The sequence below is a fragment of the Embiotoca jacksoni genome, unplaced genomic scaffold (assembly GCF_022577435.1).
Source record: "Embiotoca jacksoni isolate LCO1_2020_lvr unplaced genomic scaffold, fEmbJac1.0.p SCAF_2, whole genome shotgun sequence".
Classification (NCBI taxonomy): domain Eukaryota; kingdom Metazoa; phylum Chordata; class Actinopteri; family Embiotocidae; genus Embiotoca; species Embiotoca jacksoni.
The window spans coordinates 613,996-627,395 of NW_027185340.1; the positions used below are offsets into that span (position 1 = coordinate 613,996).

Sequence of the window (13,400 nt, forward strand, 5' to 3'; positions counted from 1 at the left end):
AGGTTACTTATTGTAATTGAGACAACATATCAGATTAACTAAATAATTTACGTCTGGATGTTGCAACACAGCACTAACAAAATCAACAAGGGATTGTATTTACCCAGGATGGCTACCACGATGTCATCTTTCAAGATCTCAATAGAGCCGCGGGACAGAAAGTAGAGAGCAGTGAGCACATCGCCGCCGTGGACAAGAGTGTCTCCAGGAGGTGCATGAGTGGTTTTGAAGCGCATTGCCAAAGCCCTCAAGCAGCCTTTGGTGGCCCCTTGGAAAGCTTTGCAGTTGTCCAGAAGATTCTTGTTGAGGTGAAGGCAGATATCTGCCTGCAGGCAGTCAGGAAAACCTTTCAACACCTGTGGTGCAGAGAAAATCTGTGAGGGAAGTTCTCAAAATATTTGGTCGATATTCTCAGAGAAGTATGTACATGTGTGCAGCGTGTTAAAATCAATGTACTTTTACTAAGAGAAGTTGTAATTAGGCATGATAGTACCACAGATATCTAGACACAGGATGCAATCAAACATGTTATGGAGTCATAGACCCATTAAACACAATGAAAAGTGATGCATTATATCTCGTGTATCGAAAGAGAAAACGAGATCAAATGTAAAAATGGTTTTGATTGATGACAATCGTAATGATATCAACATGGAACAACTTCTGATACTGTTGAGTTTTCATGTACCGTGGGGTTCAAAGATCTGAGACCTCATCAGAAATATTTCATATTTCCATGTAAACCTGGAAATAATCAAAAGGTTTCTGATATAAAATGAGTATATTAAGATTTTGCACTATTTCCAGGTCAGTAATCAAATTTGTGGTATTGACTTTGTTAACTTCTTTGTACAAAAGTCAGGTTTCCTTGGATTGTATCACTTCTATTGAAACAGAATTCAGATGACAATCAGGTGGATTTGATGAAGCTTTTTCAAGTTTGCGGTCATTGTTCGCCTGTTATACTTGCGCCCCATGTTTTCAGAATAACATTCCTTATAAAGGAGCATTGTGATGGTAGGAAACCTGGCAGTAGAAGGAAGTGAAAGTGTAAGATATCAAATTGTAATTCTACGCAAACATGTTTCTCAGCGTCAGATCATGAAGGTTTCTATGGGGGCAGTGCATGGCACTCTAAAACACCATCAAAAGATCAATACATCGCACTCTGCTCACTGGGAGATAGAAAAGTAACTTCATTACAGATACAAAATTTGCTAAAGCAACACTGATGTGAAAACAAGGGTGTCTTGAATTGGCCTCAGAGGATAAGTAGCGTCTGTAAACCACTTTTCAGGAGGGGAAACGAAGCCAGACGCTTGGGGTGGACTGAGACATTTCACAGTGGATGACTGGAAAAAAAAGAGGATTTACTCTTGAATCCTCAGCCCCATTCACCCTTTATGGGCGCACTGTGGGAAAAGCATTCCTCATATCACAAAGCGCTCTTTGGAAGTTTGTAATCATGCATCACACGGTTTATGCACAAATGTGGAATCCACATCAGATCAATTGCATGCGGTCATCAATGCGAAAAACAAGCTTTTTAAATTTTTTTTTTTTTTTTTTTTTAAAGATCAACGTTTTGCTGATAAGATATATAATCATTTGTAATACGAGTTTTGTATTATTTTGGAAATTAATGCATAATAGATGTTTATTCCCTATTGTTCTCAGACTTTTGAACCCCACAGTATATCAAATAAAGACCAGCAGGAATTACGTAACCCCCCTTTGAGCTAAACACACAGCACAATGTATGCTCAGTTTTAGAAACACATATTATTGGAGGGAGGAAAAAAACATGCTGTATGATAAATGCAAGCTACAAAAAAGCCACCATTTTTGTACCCTAAATCCATTTATCTGGGGGATTCAAGGATTAAATTCATACTTTTGATGTACAGTATGCATCGCGCTTAAAAGAAGAATTGACGGCATGCACAATTATTTCACACAAATAGCTGAAGTCGAAAAAAAATCTCATCTCAACTTTATCTCACTCCTATATAAAGTATATCTCATATTGTTGGGTTATTAAACCCTAAATATTACAAGGTAGATACATGGTAAAAATAGAGAAAATGAATGGCTAATTCATGGAAAAGTATTTTTTTATTACGCATTTAATCTGTGGCTATTATTATTTAGCCTTAAATGGCTTCTCTTGTTTCTTGAAGCTATTGTAAAACAAAAATTACAGAAATTGCCTCATTCACTTCTGTTACCATCTTAAAGTTATGGCAATTATCGTTTATTTACTTCAACATGTAATAAATAAATATGCAGATTTTTAATGCATGATAACTGTTATGGACTACAGTGTGCAGTAAAAGTCAAATGAGTAAAATTGTACCATGTATTTACCTACAAATACTGATAAAAAATGAGGTTGAAAGCAAAGGATATGACTGATCATATATTTGCAAATAAAACCGTTATGCATTCATAGTAAAACAATTCTGATGACTTCACAGAAATCATGCAAAAGCATGAACAATTCTAATAGCAAGATGGATGATGCGGTTGTTATTTTAAACGGTACTGAAACATTGACCATGATTTAGCCATGAACATTTCAAAAAATAAAAATATGTACCTCCTGCTCTTACCAATGAAGAGAAGTTAATCCAGATGAAAAGCACACAAGAAAAAGAAAGCTCTTTTTAGAATCTTGCACAGATTGAACATTATTTCTATGATCATTCAGTGCAATCAATTATTTTGTTGGATTTCCTTCAGGTGACAGATCAGTGTGTTGATTTCTGTTATTTACCGTCGTCATATCGATGCCGTTCGTGTACGTCCATGAGTGCTGGAAGTACTCTTCCAGCCTTTGCCTCAGTGGGTTGGGAATCTGGTGAAAGCGGATGAATTCCTTGACCCGTAACATTTGAGCATGATAGCGGGCCGTACTCGAGTACAACCTCTGGATGATGGCAGAGACGTTTCCAAAAATACTGGCATACATGAGGGCTGAAATACAGACAGTGATCAGTAAAGGTGAGTTACATACCAGACAGATTTGCATGTTTATTGCTGCTTATCCACAGACACACATTTGAATGAATGTGCACAAATCCTGCTATAAACAGCGCAGTGCAGTGCCAGATGAAAAAACAGAATAAGATTGTACTGAATAAAAATACTTCTTGTAAACAGACCATAACATACTCACAGCCAATCAACATGACGCATATGGAAAAGATCTTCTCCGAGTTGGTGTTTGGAGAAACATTTCCAAAGCCTACGCTGGTCAGACTGCTGAAGGTGAAGTAAAGAGCCGTGACGTACTTGTCCTTGATAGAAGGACCAGAGCTGGGATCGCTGTAGTTGTATCTCTTCCCTATGGACACGCCCAGATTGTCCAGCCAGCCAATGTTGTGCTCCAAGTAGGGCTTCTCCACATTGCCGATAGCGTACCATATGCAGGCTAACCAGTGGGCAATTAGGGCAAAGATGCACATGAGCAACATGAGCACTGCAGCTCCGTATTCAGAGTAGCGGTCCAGCTTCCTGGCTACACGCACCAATCGCAGGAGCCTGGCTGTCTTCAACAGGCCAATCAGGGTGGTGGTCTAATGTAGAGTAAGGGAGTTTATTAGTAACAGCAATGGTAGTTTGAACATCAGTGTGTCAGACTGAACAGTGTTGGACATTTCTGCACCATACAAAAAGTTCTTATGTTTTCTTTTTATTACCAACAAATCTAAAGCTGTGACGAATCAAGAGTCACTTCACAAACTTAGACAATCAGTTTCCTTAAGGGAGACAAAAAGGCAAAGACCCTATTATGGCCGCTCCTCACTGTTCTTTGGTCAAAGGCAAATTAACAGAGGAGTGAAGACACCACAGATAAATTCTCATTTATTCAACCCGAAGCAGAAGTGTCCCTCACTTGATGAGTCCCAGGGAGGTTGGAGCTGCCTTTGTGTCTTCAAGAAATGTTTTAACAACTCTCACTGCCATTTCCATTAGTGTGGACGTTTATTTACTTGACAGTTACAGAATGACCTTTGAAAATGAAGTCAATATCTACGCAAGAAAGACACTTTTCTTCTGAAGCAGTTTGCTCATACTATATTTTATTATAGGTAAAGCAAAGGAGAGAAAGAATTCGACATCTTTCTAATCCAGATCTTTGGGTGGAAAAAAAATAAAAGTTGTTGAAATGCTAGTTTGAATTTTTCCAATATTACGGGCATTGTCATTCACAGTACTGCCAGCACTTTTTTTTTTTTGGAGAAATTAGCATCTCCACAAGTAAATAAAACTGGCTTTTTAAAATCTTTTTATTTTGCTTTGCTGACTGAATTTGCCTTTGTTACAACAATGCCATGAGCAAGAATATGTGTACGTCTATAAGGTTTGCAACCTTTTTATAGTGTAACATAAAACCATCTTTTGCACTCTTTTTCAATCAACAACGGAGGAAATCTGGCTGTGCCAATGTTTTATGAACTTGACGCAACACATTTGTTTGGTGTCAAGGTCATAACCAATGTTTTTGTGTTTAACACTTAATTTAAATATTAATTAATTATATTTTGAACAAGAAAACTGTCCAAGCCAACTTTTAACTTTTTCTTAAGGCGGCTGTTAGATTGGATCAGCGGGAGCATGTGGGATGTCCTGGCAGTCATTGGTTGTTATGGGAGGGTCAATATTAGGGTTTAGGGATATTGGCAAGTCGATTGACAGTGAAACAACCAATTGTCGCAGAGTTTGATATTAAATCTGCATTTGTGTGCTTCTCAGCTGATCATAAAGTAGTCATGTTTTAGTGATGGATTTTATTCTTGTTCTCTATCTAAACCAGAAACTAAAAAAACAACAACTACATTTAAATATCTGCAGTATCAAAAGTTGAATTGAATGGTATTAAAGTATTAAATGTACCTGCACAGGCGATGATGTAATATGGCTGCTTAGCAGCTCTCTCTCTGTTCTTCTCTAATGGGAACAACATTTAGGGGTTCAAGTTGGGACAAAGCACTCAACTTCTTTTCCATCAGATTCGCAGTGAAACAGCGTGAAATAAATCTGTTGTTTCTAATTCTATAATAATTGTTCTTCACAAAACACTGCATGATGCCAGTTTTTCATAATGCTTTTCACAATATGTTCAATCTTTTGGTAAGGCTAAGTTGTTTTGAAAGCAACTCGACTACTACTCTAATCAAAAGGTTTATTTAAGCGCTTGTAGGTTAAAACCGTCTTATTAAGCTGCTAAATTAAATGAGCCTTGTGAAAACCATCTGCCACTATCTCGGTTGCTTTTATTTTCTGAATGAGGATGCGGTTGGAGGGGGACTTTGTGTGCTCGGTCTGAAAATAGATGTCATTAATCGCCATGTCATCACAGTATATGTCAACTTATTTAAAGACCTGGGAAAAAAAAGAAGTTAGTATTTCCTCTTTATTTAATTAAAAAAAAAAAAAAAAACAATTCAATTGAAAATCCAGTGAGCTGTGGCGAACAGTCTTGATAAGGTAAATGAGAACATGTTTTACTGGGAAATAACGGTGCAAAATGTCCCAGGACTGTTTTGTTCGTTACTGTCTTGCGATAGAAACAGATGTCCATTTTCCTTTTGATTTGTTGTCATTCACTGAACTGACTCAGCAGCAGTGATGGAAAAGATGATTATGGTTTATAATCAGGAGCTTTTCTGGTGTAATGGAGTGCCTACAAAGCACGATAAAGCCCTGAAGTGGATCCAGAGCCTTAGGGGACATATCCTACCAACAAACAAGCCAGCAGGCCTGGCAGCCAGCCTACCAATGGCCATCTCACATCTGCATGTAAGCTGTGCACACAGCCCCGCTGGCTTGCTCCTCACATAAATGCATCATTGATTGCCATTTGGTAAGCCATTAATCCGTGTAAATGGATTCTAGAATGAGGACCATTCCAAAAAAATACAAATAAAAAAAATTAAAAAAGAAAGAAAGACAGAGAAAAAGAAAAAATAACATGTAATTTAAAGTAATCCTTTCAGAGCCGAGACAGAAAGATTCAGGCTTTAAGTCGTGGCCCAGGGGCACAAGTCTGGAGTTAGAAAATGCTTGGGGGAGGGTGGGGGGATGTGCAGTAAAACTCTGTGGGAGGGTAAAAAAAAACAGGTAAAAACAATATATGAATTAAAGATAACATACCTCATCTGATCCCGAGCCAAAGATAAGAAGGTCAAAGGGTATTGCTGCCACCATGTCTATAAGGAACCAGCCTTTAAAGTAATGGATTGCTATTCTAGCTGGATGACTGACCACTTCCTCATTCTGGTTTACGTAAGTGGTCCTGAAGTTTATGAGGATGTCAATGATGAACATGATGTCCACCATTAAATCCACCACGTTAAGAGGGCTGCAGGAGTATCCGCATTCGCGCCTCTTCTGCTCCTCTTGGTCATTGAGAAGAAAAGCAGCAGAGTAGGGAGTGAGGATTGCTGTGTAGATGACCAGCAGCAGGATCAGCCAATCCCACACAGCTTTGAAGGGACTGTAGTGGAGGATGGTGAACTTGTCAATGCGGGCTGTCTGGAGTTTGTACTCTGGCAGCACATCAGCTCCGAGTGACAGTACCTGGAGGAGAGGTAGGGCAGGGTCAACCTCTTACTTGCCAAAATTCACCGATATTATTAAAGATTTATTTTCTTTTTTATGATTCTCCCCCTAATAAATTGATTAGAGACGGTCCCAAGTCCACAAGGTGATTTATACAGCTCAGACTTCCAACTGACTGACTGAACTGACAGCAGTTGTGACACCCGATGTGTCCTCTGCAGTCAGACTGTGTTAGGCAAAGGCAGCCATTACGTCTCTGTCCAGGCACCATGAATAATGGGAGTGCCGCAAACTTGTTCTACATTTGCAAGAGGTACATTGCATTACGTTCGGAAAAGTCACTTTACTGTTCAGATGATAAGCTATGTAGGTTTGTACTGAAAGGTATTATTTTACATTTCTGTAAGCAAACATTTGTTTTAATTTCCCCCCATAATCGATCTCTGGCCAGATGGTAAATTATTCAGCAGGAAGGCCACGCCGTCCCCTGCTTTTGGCTTAATAACCCGTGGCATACAAAGAGAGATGCTTCTCTTATGGCATAAACTAGTGTAGGAGTGAGGATGAGGGACACCGGGTCTTTCTATTCTTTTCAGCACATTACCCTATCTTCAACGCATGAATTATAGATTTCCCCATGCTAGCAGTCAGGAAGCAGATGCAGCGTTCACATCTCTGCAGTGTCTCCAAACTCCAAATGAAAGTCAGCAGGGAGGGAAAGCATTTAATCACTGTGATGGTTCTTTTTCATTTATGAATGAGAAAGCTGCGTCGAAAGAGGTTTAAGGTTTCTGAGCTTCTGTTTTTGCTTGGTTGTTGCTGACGTTGCCTGCAGGTACTACCAGCAATGTTTTTTCTGTACTGTTGTTTTCCTTCTAAATAAAAACTTGTTGTTATTTGACAGAAAAGTTTAAGCCCAAGAATATGAGCATGTACAATTTTGGCTTTCTGCCTTACATCATGAAACGTGTGTATTAGATAGTTAGGCGTTGACTGATGAATATTAGCATGTCTAGCTCTCCTTGGTATTTGCTGCCAGACTCGTCAGAAAGGAATTATGACACAATATGACCTTTTTCTTTTTTTTTTTTTTTTTTTTTTTTTTTACCGTATGACAACACTGAATCCATGCTGACTTTTAAAATGTCATGAAACTTTGACTTAAAACGATATTAAATAATACATTTCTTCAAGAAGGGATCAGTGGAATTTTCTTTCACCCTTTCTGAATCAGTTACCTGCAGCTCACTATTATCCCCACTTTCTCTGAGAAGAATGCCTTTTCCAGGATAATGTCACTTCTCCACTGTTGTTTTGGATGTCAGCAGACGGGCCAGGAGCTACCTCACTAGCACATGGAAATACCAGCTGCTTTATTTCACCTGCCAGCAAAAAATATCTAACATGTGCTGGACATCAGTGTATTACTCTAACCCACAACCTGCCTTGGACGCATCCGAACCATCAGCAATCATCACGGGGACACCTACAAACACTGCTAATTGTGTTCTTTGAAATACAGGCCTAATGATGAATAAGAATTGAACCCCAAGTCTCCCAATGGTAGCTGATGAGTTTGACTAGATGCCACAGTACGACCCATATGATACAAAAATATTAAACCCACCTGTGTGACTTTTTCTGTGACGTTGTGTGTTCTGTCTTTGACCTTTGGTGCTATGATGGCTTTCTCAGATGTCGGAGGAGAATGAGTCTTCCTATCAGTCCCCTCTGAGAAGTTGAGTGCAATCAGAGGCATCTTGTTGATGGTGCTGTACTTGTTGATGTTGGAATCAGAGGTAGAGCCAAGCAGGCTGGACTTCACATGGTTGAAAGGGCCTAGCGGGACACAGCAGAGAGCTCACATGAGTGCTCTTGGTCAAATCATCTTGGTTCACTCAACGACACTGAGGATATACGTTTTGAAAATGCAAATAATCTAGATGTAAATATTGTTTATGAACACTTTATTGAAATAATGATTAATCATTTTTCAGGTTTGTATGCATGAAAGTACATAAGATTAAAGGAGCTGATTTTTATACCTCATTTCCATGTTTTAGGGTTGACATAACAGTAGAGCTTGTTTACTGCAGGTCTATTTATAGCCTCGTATACTTTTCTTACACAGCACAGCTGACTAATGTAGTCTGCCATCAGTGGGGGAACTACAGCGGATTATTTGCTATTTTCTTCTGCAAATGGAAAATTCACAACAACACAGCTGGCTAATATTTTTGGGAACTGAAGTTATCTGTAAACTAGAACAAATTAAAAAAAAATTGAGGAAATTGTGACAAGCTTTTAAAAATTTGGACCTATACTGTGTTCTTCTGTTATGCATACATCAAGTAAAGTGTATGCGGCAGAAGTACATCTCTGACTGAAATCATTTTATATGGAATATCATGTGTGGCAACGAAGAGTTTCTGAGTGCAGAGAAAGTGTCTAAAGAATCAGATGTTCCTTTTTGGCTGGCTGTGCAGTAGCTTTGAACAATAGTTATTTCACTAACAGATAATAAGCATCTACAGGATTCATGCAAGTTAATCCACAGGCAATGTTTTGAGTGGCATTTTATGACAGCAGACACGATGTGTATGCGATTGCATTATAATAATTATTACTATTATTACATTATTTGATAGACAACTGATGTGACAAAATGACTTCACTGGTCTAAGTACACAATCATGTCACATAATTAGGTGCAGTAAGCCCACTCAACCTTTTCAACCAAAGTGGATTTCTGAGGAGCATTCATGCTGATTGAACAATGAAATCATAGGCGGGAATACATGATTACCTCTGAAATGGTCACTATTGTCTAAAGGCAGCATTTAGTGGACAGAGTAACTAAAGGAGAAACATTTTAAAAATACAAAAGGTTGATAAGAAAAATAACTCTATTTGGCATTATTTTGTTGACCCAGCTATCTTATTAGTGAGTTAACGATTGCCTGCATTATAATGCTGTCAATCATAATGTGTTGTTGGGCCACGACGGTATCATGCAGTAATCACTGAGATATGAACTGTAGCACATATTGCAGTACGTACCTTCACCTGTGTGCCGATCCCTGAACATGCTTTTGGAACTAGAGATATATCCCTCCATCTCATGGACTGATGAGGCTCTCCTCATGCTGTTAATGCTGTCTCTAGGGAAGGTGTTTGACAGCGAGGTAGAGGACTGGTGTGGCTCTGTCTGGTACAGCTTCTCCCAGGGGAATTTAGGCGATGAATGGTCAAGTGGTTCAGGACCCACGCTGGCCTGGGAAGAGTGGTGGCTGGAGCCTATGAGGGCATGCGTGTCATTGGCCTCAATGGGACTGCAAATGCTCTTGTTGGGTGAGGGGAAGCTCTCCAGGGCCACCGAGTCCTCATCCTCTTTGGGTGAGTCCACCAGGACAGCATCTGGGTCCTCTTGTGGAAGGGATTGCTTGTTGGTATTCATTAGGCTCAAAGCGGCTCGGCGGAAGCGGAAGAATCTACTCCTCCCTAAAAATTGAATTGAGATGAAATTAGAGAAAACCTTGTTCAGTTTTCAGTGGACAGCACTAAAAAATAGGATTGTCCCAAAATCCTTTTCCTACATAATGAGCAATTAGATTCATGGTTGGATAACAGCCCTCTTCAGCCTGAAAAACACGAGACTCACATCACATACCCTCAGTCAAGGGTCAAACATGAAACATGTCTAATTAATGATGGAAATTGTGGATTTTGGTCCTGGTTTCATAAGTGTGACATGCTATGATTACTTTTTTCAAACTAATCTGTTACAGGATAATGTATTCATCCCGTTATACACTTCTTGCCAGTTCTGCAACAATTTCTGTAACTAGTGCTCCACATCTTTTATTTTTTTAATTACACTGATCTTTGAAAATGAAGACTAAGTGCAAGAGATTTGTTTTTACTATATTATATCATACTGTCTCTCCTTTTAGTGCAAATAGACGGGAGAAAACAAAACTTTTCCTTATTGTGCCTCCTTTACTTGAGACAAGAACACCTTTTTTTACACAGCCAATTTTTTTTTTTAAATGGACACTGGCAACAGTTAATGACCTTTGGGACAAAGTAAAAGTTTTGCCTCATTAACAATAGAGAGCGGTGAAAGTGAACCCTGTCTCACTCGTGAGTCCTCCATCCCTCAGCAACCTCCTTATGTAACATCATTGCCATCTGTTTCCATTCCCTGGCCAAATGTGCTGATGTTACAACTACAGCCACTTACAATAGAGGCATGACACTCGACAAGTTTCCTGGAGTGGAACCTGATGGCATTGTGAGCCAGGAGATGGACGACCCTCCTGTCTCTTCTCTGCAGGGAGACTGTCTACTGGGAATGCATTGGACTACTGCTAAGGCTGAATGCTTATATAATGCCTTTATAACATATTTCAGTTATAAAAACATCTTTCCATATGAATTAGACAATATTTTATAGTAATGTCATCACTGGCACACATATAATGCCCTAAAATATAGCATGGAACTACATAAAGGAATTTAGCAGTAGACTGTATTATCCAAACTTGTTGTTCCTATATTTTAGTTTGCCAATGTAACCTATAAAAATAGAACAAATGTGTATTTGCGTGTTGTTTCCACAAGGTCTGAAATACACCGTCTATTCCATTGGGGTTCTCTTCATGTGAACTAACTGAACAATTGTTGGTATGAAACGTCCCACAATAGTCCTAATATTTTGACTCTCTCTATTTGTCACCCATAGGTGGTATAAAAATGGACGCAGTACAGAAACCTTCCTGACCATAATATTAACAACCTTTGTTATCATGTTAAGGGCCAATTACCTAATGTTCAATGCTCCAACTAAGATGGTGATCATAGTAACTATTACAGTAGTTATTAAACATCAGCATGTTAGCATTGTCCTTGTGAGCATAGCATGCACCCATAATGCTTTACAAAGCTCCAAGCATGGCTGCAAGCTGTAGGCCCTTAACCTAAACCTAAACTGTAGGCATACTATATTTGTCCTACGATATTTAGGAATGTTAAAAAAAAAACCATAACATTAAGTGCTAAAGAGAAAACGGGGAAGGCAAAGATTGATTGAATACCAAAAAAAACCTGCAAATTCAGTAAAACTGCATTTGTAAATATCCAAGTAACAATATATTATCACATTTCAGCTGAAATAGTGAAACTAGAAAGGTGTTCCTCAGCCACACAAACAAATGAAACACGAGGCATGAATTCGTCTTGAAGACATATAACGAGTGGAATAACTTTTGTCCACTGGTGCATCACGTCAGGGCCCAGTGGCGGTCAGGTGTCCAAGCAGAGCCTTCAGGGCAAGCCGTTGTAAGCTAAGCTATATACTGTCATCCAGTCTACACACTATCCATGTGTCTGGGAAATCCACTGCTAAGGTTTTGATTGCCACCTTTCCACTTTGTGTACAAGACTTTTGGTTTTGAGTCTTAGCCTATTTTTATTTATGTCTTTATTCAAATGTTTCAAAACCACATGCTTTACTACAAAATAAATAGTCTATTGTTTCTACACGTCACTGGTTTATTTCAGCCGGTGGCTTTATTCTCAAATGTTATGAAGGAAGAAGGCATGCTGCGAAATGCTATTTTGTTTGTCCAGTCATCTCATTTGTGATGACTTGCATTGACATTGTGATGATTTTTCTCTCGACAGATTCATATTTAAGCAAGAATCTCTTCTGCGAATGGACATGAAGTTAGCAGCACACTCTTAAGTGTGTGTGTGTCACAATTATGTGACGTTGCAGGTGTCCCTCATCATTGTTAAGGAGTAGTTGGCTCTCCCATTCTGGACTATGTTAAATTTGCTGACGTATGTGGCTTTATGTTCTTGCTTGAATTGAATTGCAGCTCATTACTGTTGTGCTTCCATTTGGTTTTATAGTTATTAGGGTGCAGAGGTATCTTCCTGAGTTGCTGTGCTTTAAACACTTCAGGATATTGAGTTAATGAAAAAAATCCCCCCCCGAGTTTCTTGGACACTCGATCTTTTTATAGAATGTCTGTATTACTCATCCTGCTGTTTCTCTGGAGTTGTTATATTATTGCTGTATTATTACCTTCCAAAGCTTTCCCTGAACAAGCCTATTATCAGCTCAGTGCTGTCTTCACATCTCTTCAGAGGTGGTTCTAATCTATTTCACACCTTAATTCCTGTGACTCGGATGACTCACGAAAAACTGTCATGTGATCTTAACAGGTCATGTTTGGCCCTAATGATCCTCCTGTGATGATCCTTTTAGCTGTGAATGGTCCAAAAATGGGTCACTTCCCACAGACTTGGTTCAGTGATGAAATATTTTCCAAAACAGAGACTCCAGTTGTCCACGATTTAGTACTTCTAAATGCCTCATTATCTTATCGCCTGGACGATGGAAATGTCTCACAAGGGAGGCTAATTTCTTACAAGTAAAATACTGAGAGATACACGTCAACCTATATTCTCCCCAAAATATATGTCCAGTCTTGTCAGTAGGATGTTTTACAGCTGAGTGTAACTGGCCAGCAGGATGAGAATCAGCACCTGCGAGTCCATTGTGCTCCTTGAGCCGAGTGAAGGAGCTTCTCATGGTCTTCTTCCAAAGTGAGGGCAAGATATAGAGCGTGAGATTGACAGGAGGATTAAAGCAACAGTGGCAGTGATATGGACAATGTACTGGAAAAAGTCTGCCTGAGCCTGAGTTTTAATGTTTGATGATCCAGCTATGTCCTTAAACTGTGGATAATAGTCCAGAGAATTAGATTTGTGGTGAAGAGCCTGAACAGTAGAACTGACCCTCCTTTATACTGAAGGCACCAGCT

General features: G+C 39.2%; 1 protein-coding gene across 2 annotated transcripts in view; it reads right to left on the bottom strand.

The window, feature by feature from the left end:
* LOC138200823 (voltage-gated inwardly rectifying potassium channel KCNH7-like) overlaps window positions 1-13,400 on the bottom strand; it is a 38,846-nt gene that overhangs the window by 11,979 nt on the left and 13,467 nt on the right. Inside the window, exons 4-9 of one of the 2 annotated variants that reach the window (XM_069153733.1) lie at window positions 9,628-10,068; window positions 8,195-8,406; window positions 6,160-6,585; window positions 3,179-3,578; window positions 2,777-2,976; window positions 104-356 (exon numbers count right to left, since the gene is read on the bottom strand). In XM_069153733.1, coding sequence (XP_069009834.1) covers window positions 104-356; window positions 2,777-2,976; window positions 3,179-3,578; window positions 6,160-6,585; window positions 8,195-8,406; window positions 9,628-10,068 — 1,932 coding nt within the window. Of the gene's footprint in view, window positions 1-103; window positions 357-2,776; window positions 2,977-3,178; window positions 3,579-6,159; window positions 6,586-8,194; window positions 8,407-9,627; window positions 10,069-13,400 lie in introns of those variants that run through there. The other variant, XM_069153732.1, reaches the window with a different exon arrangement.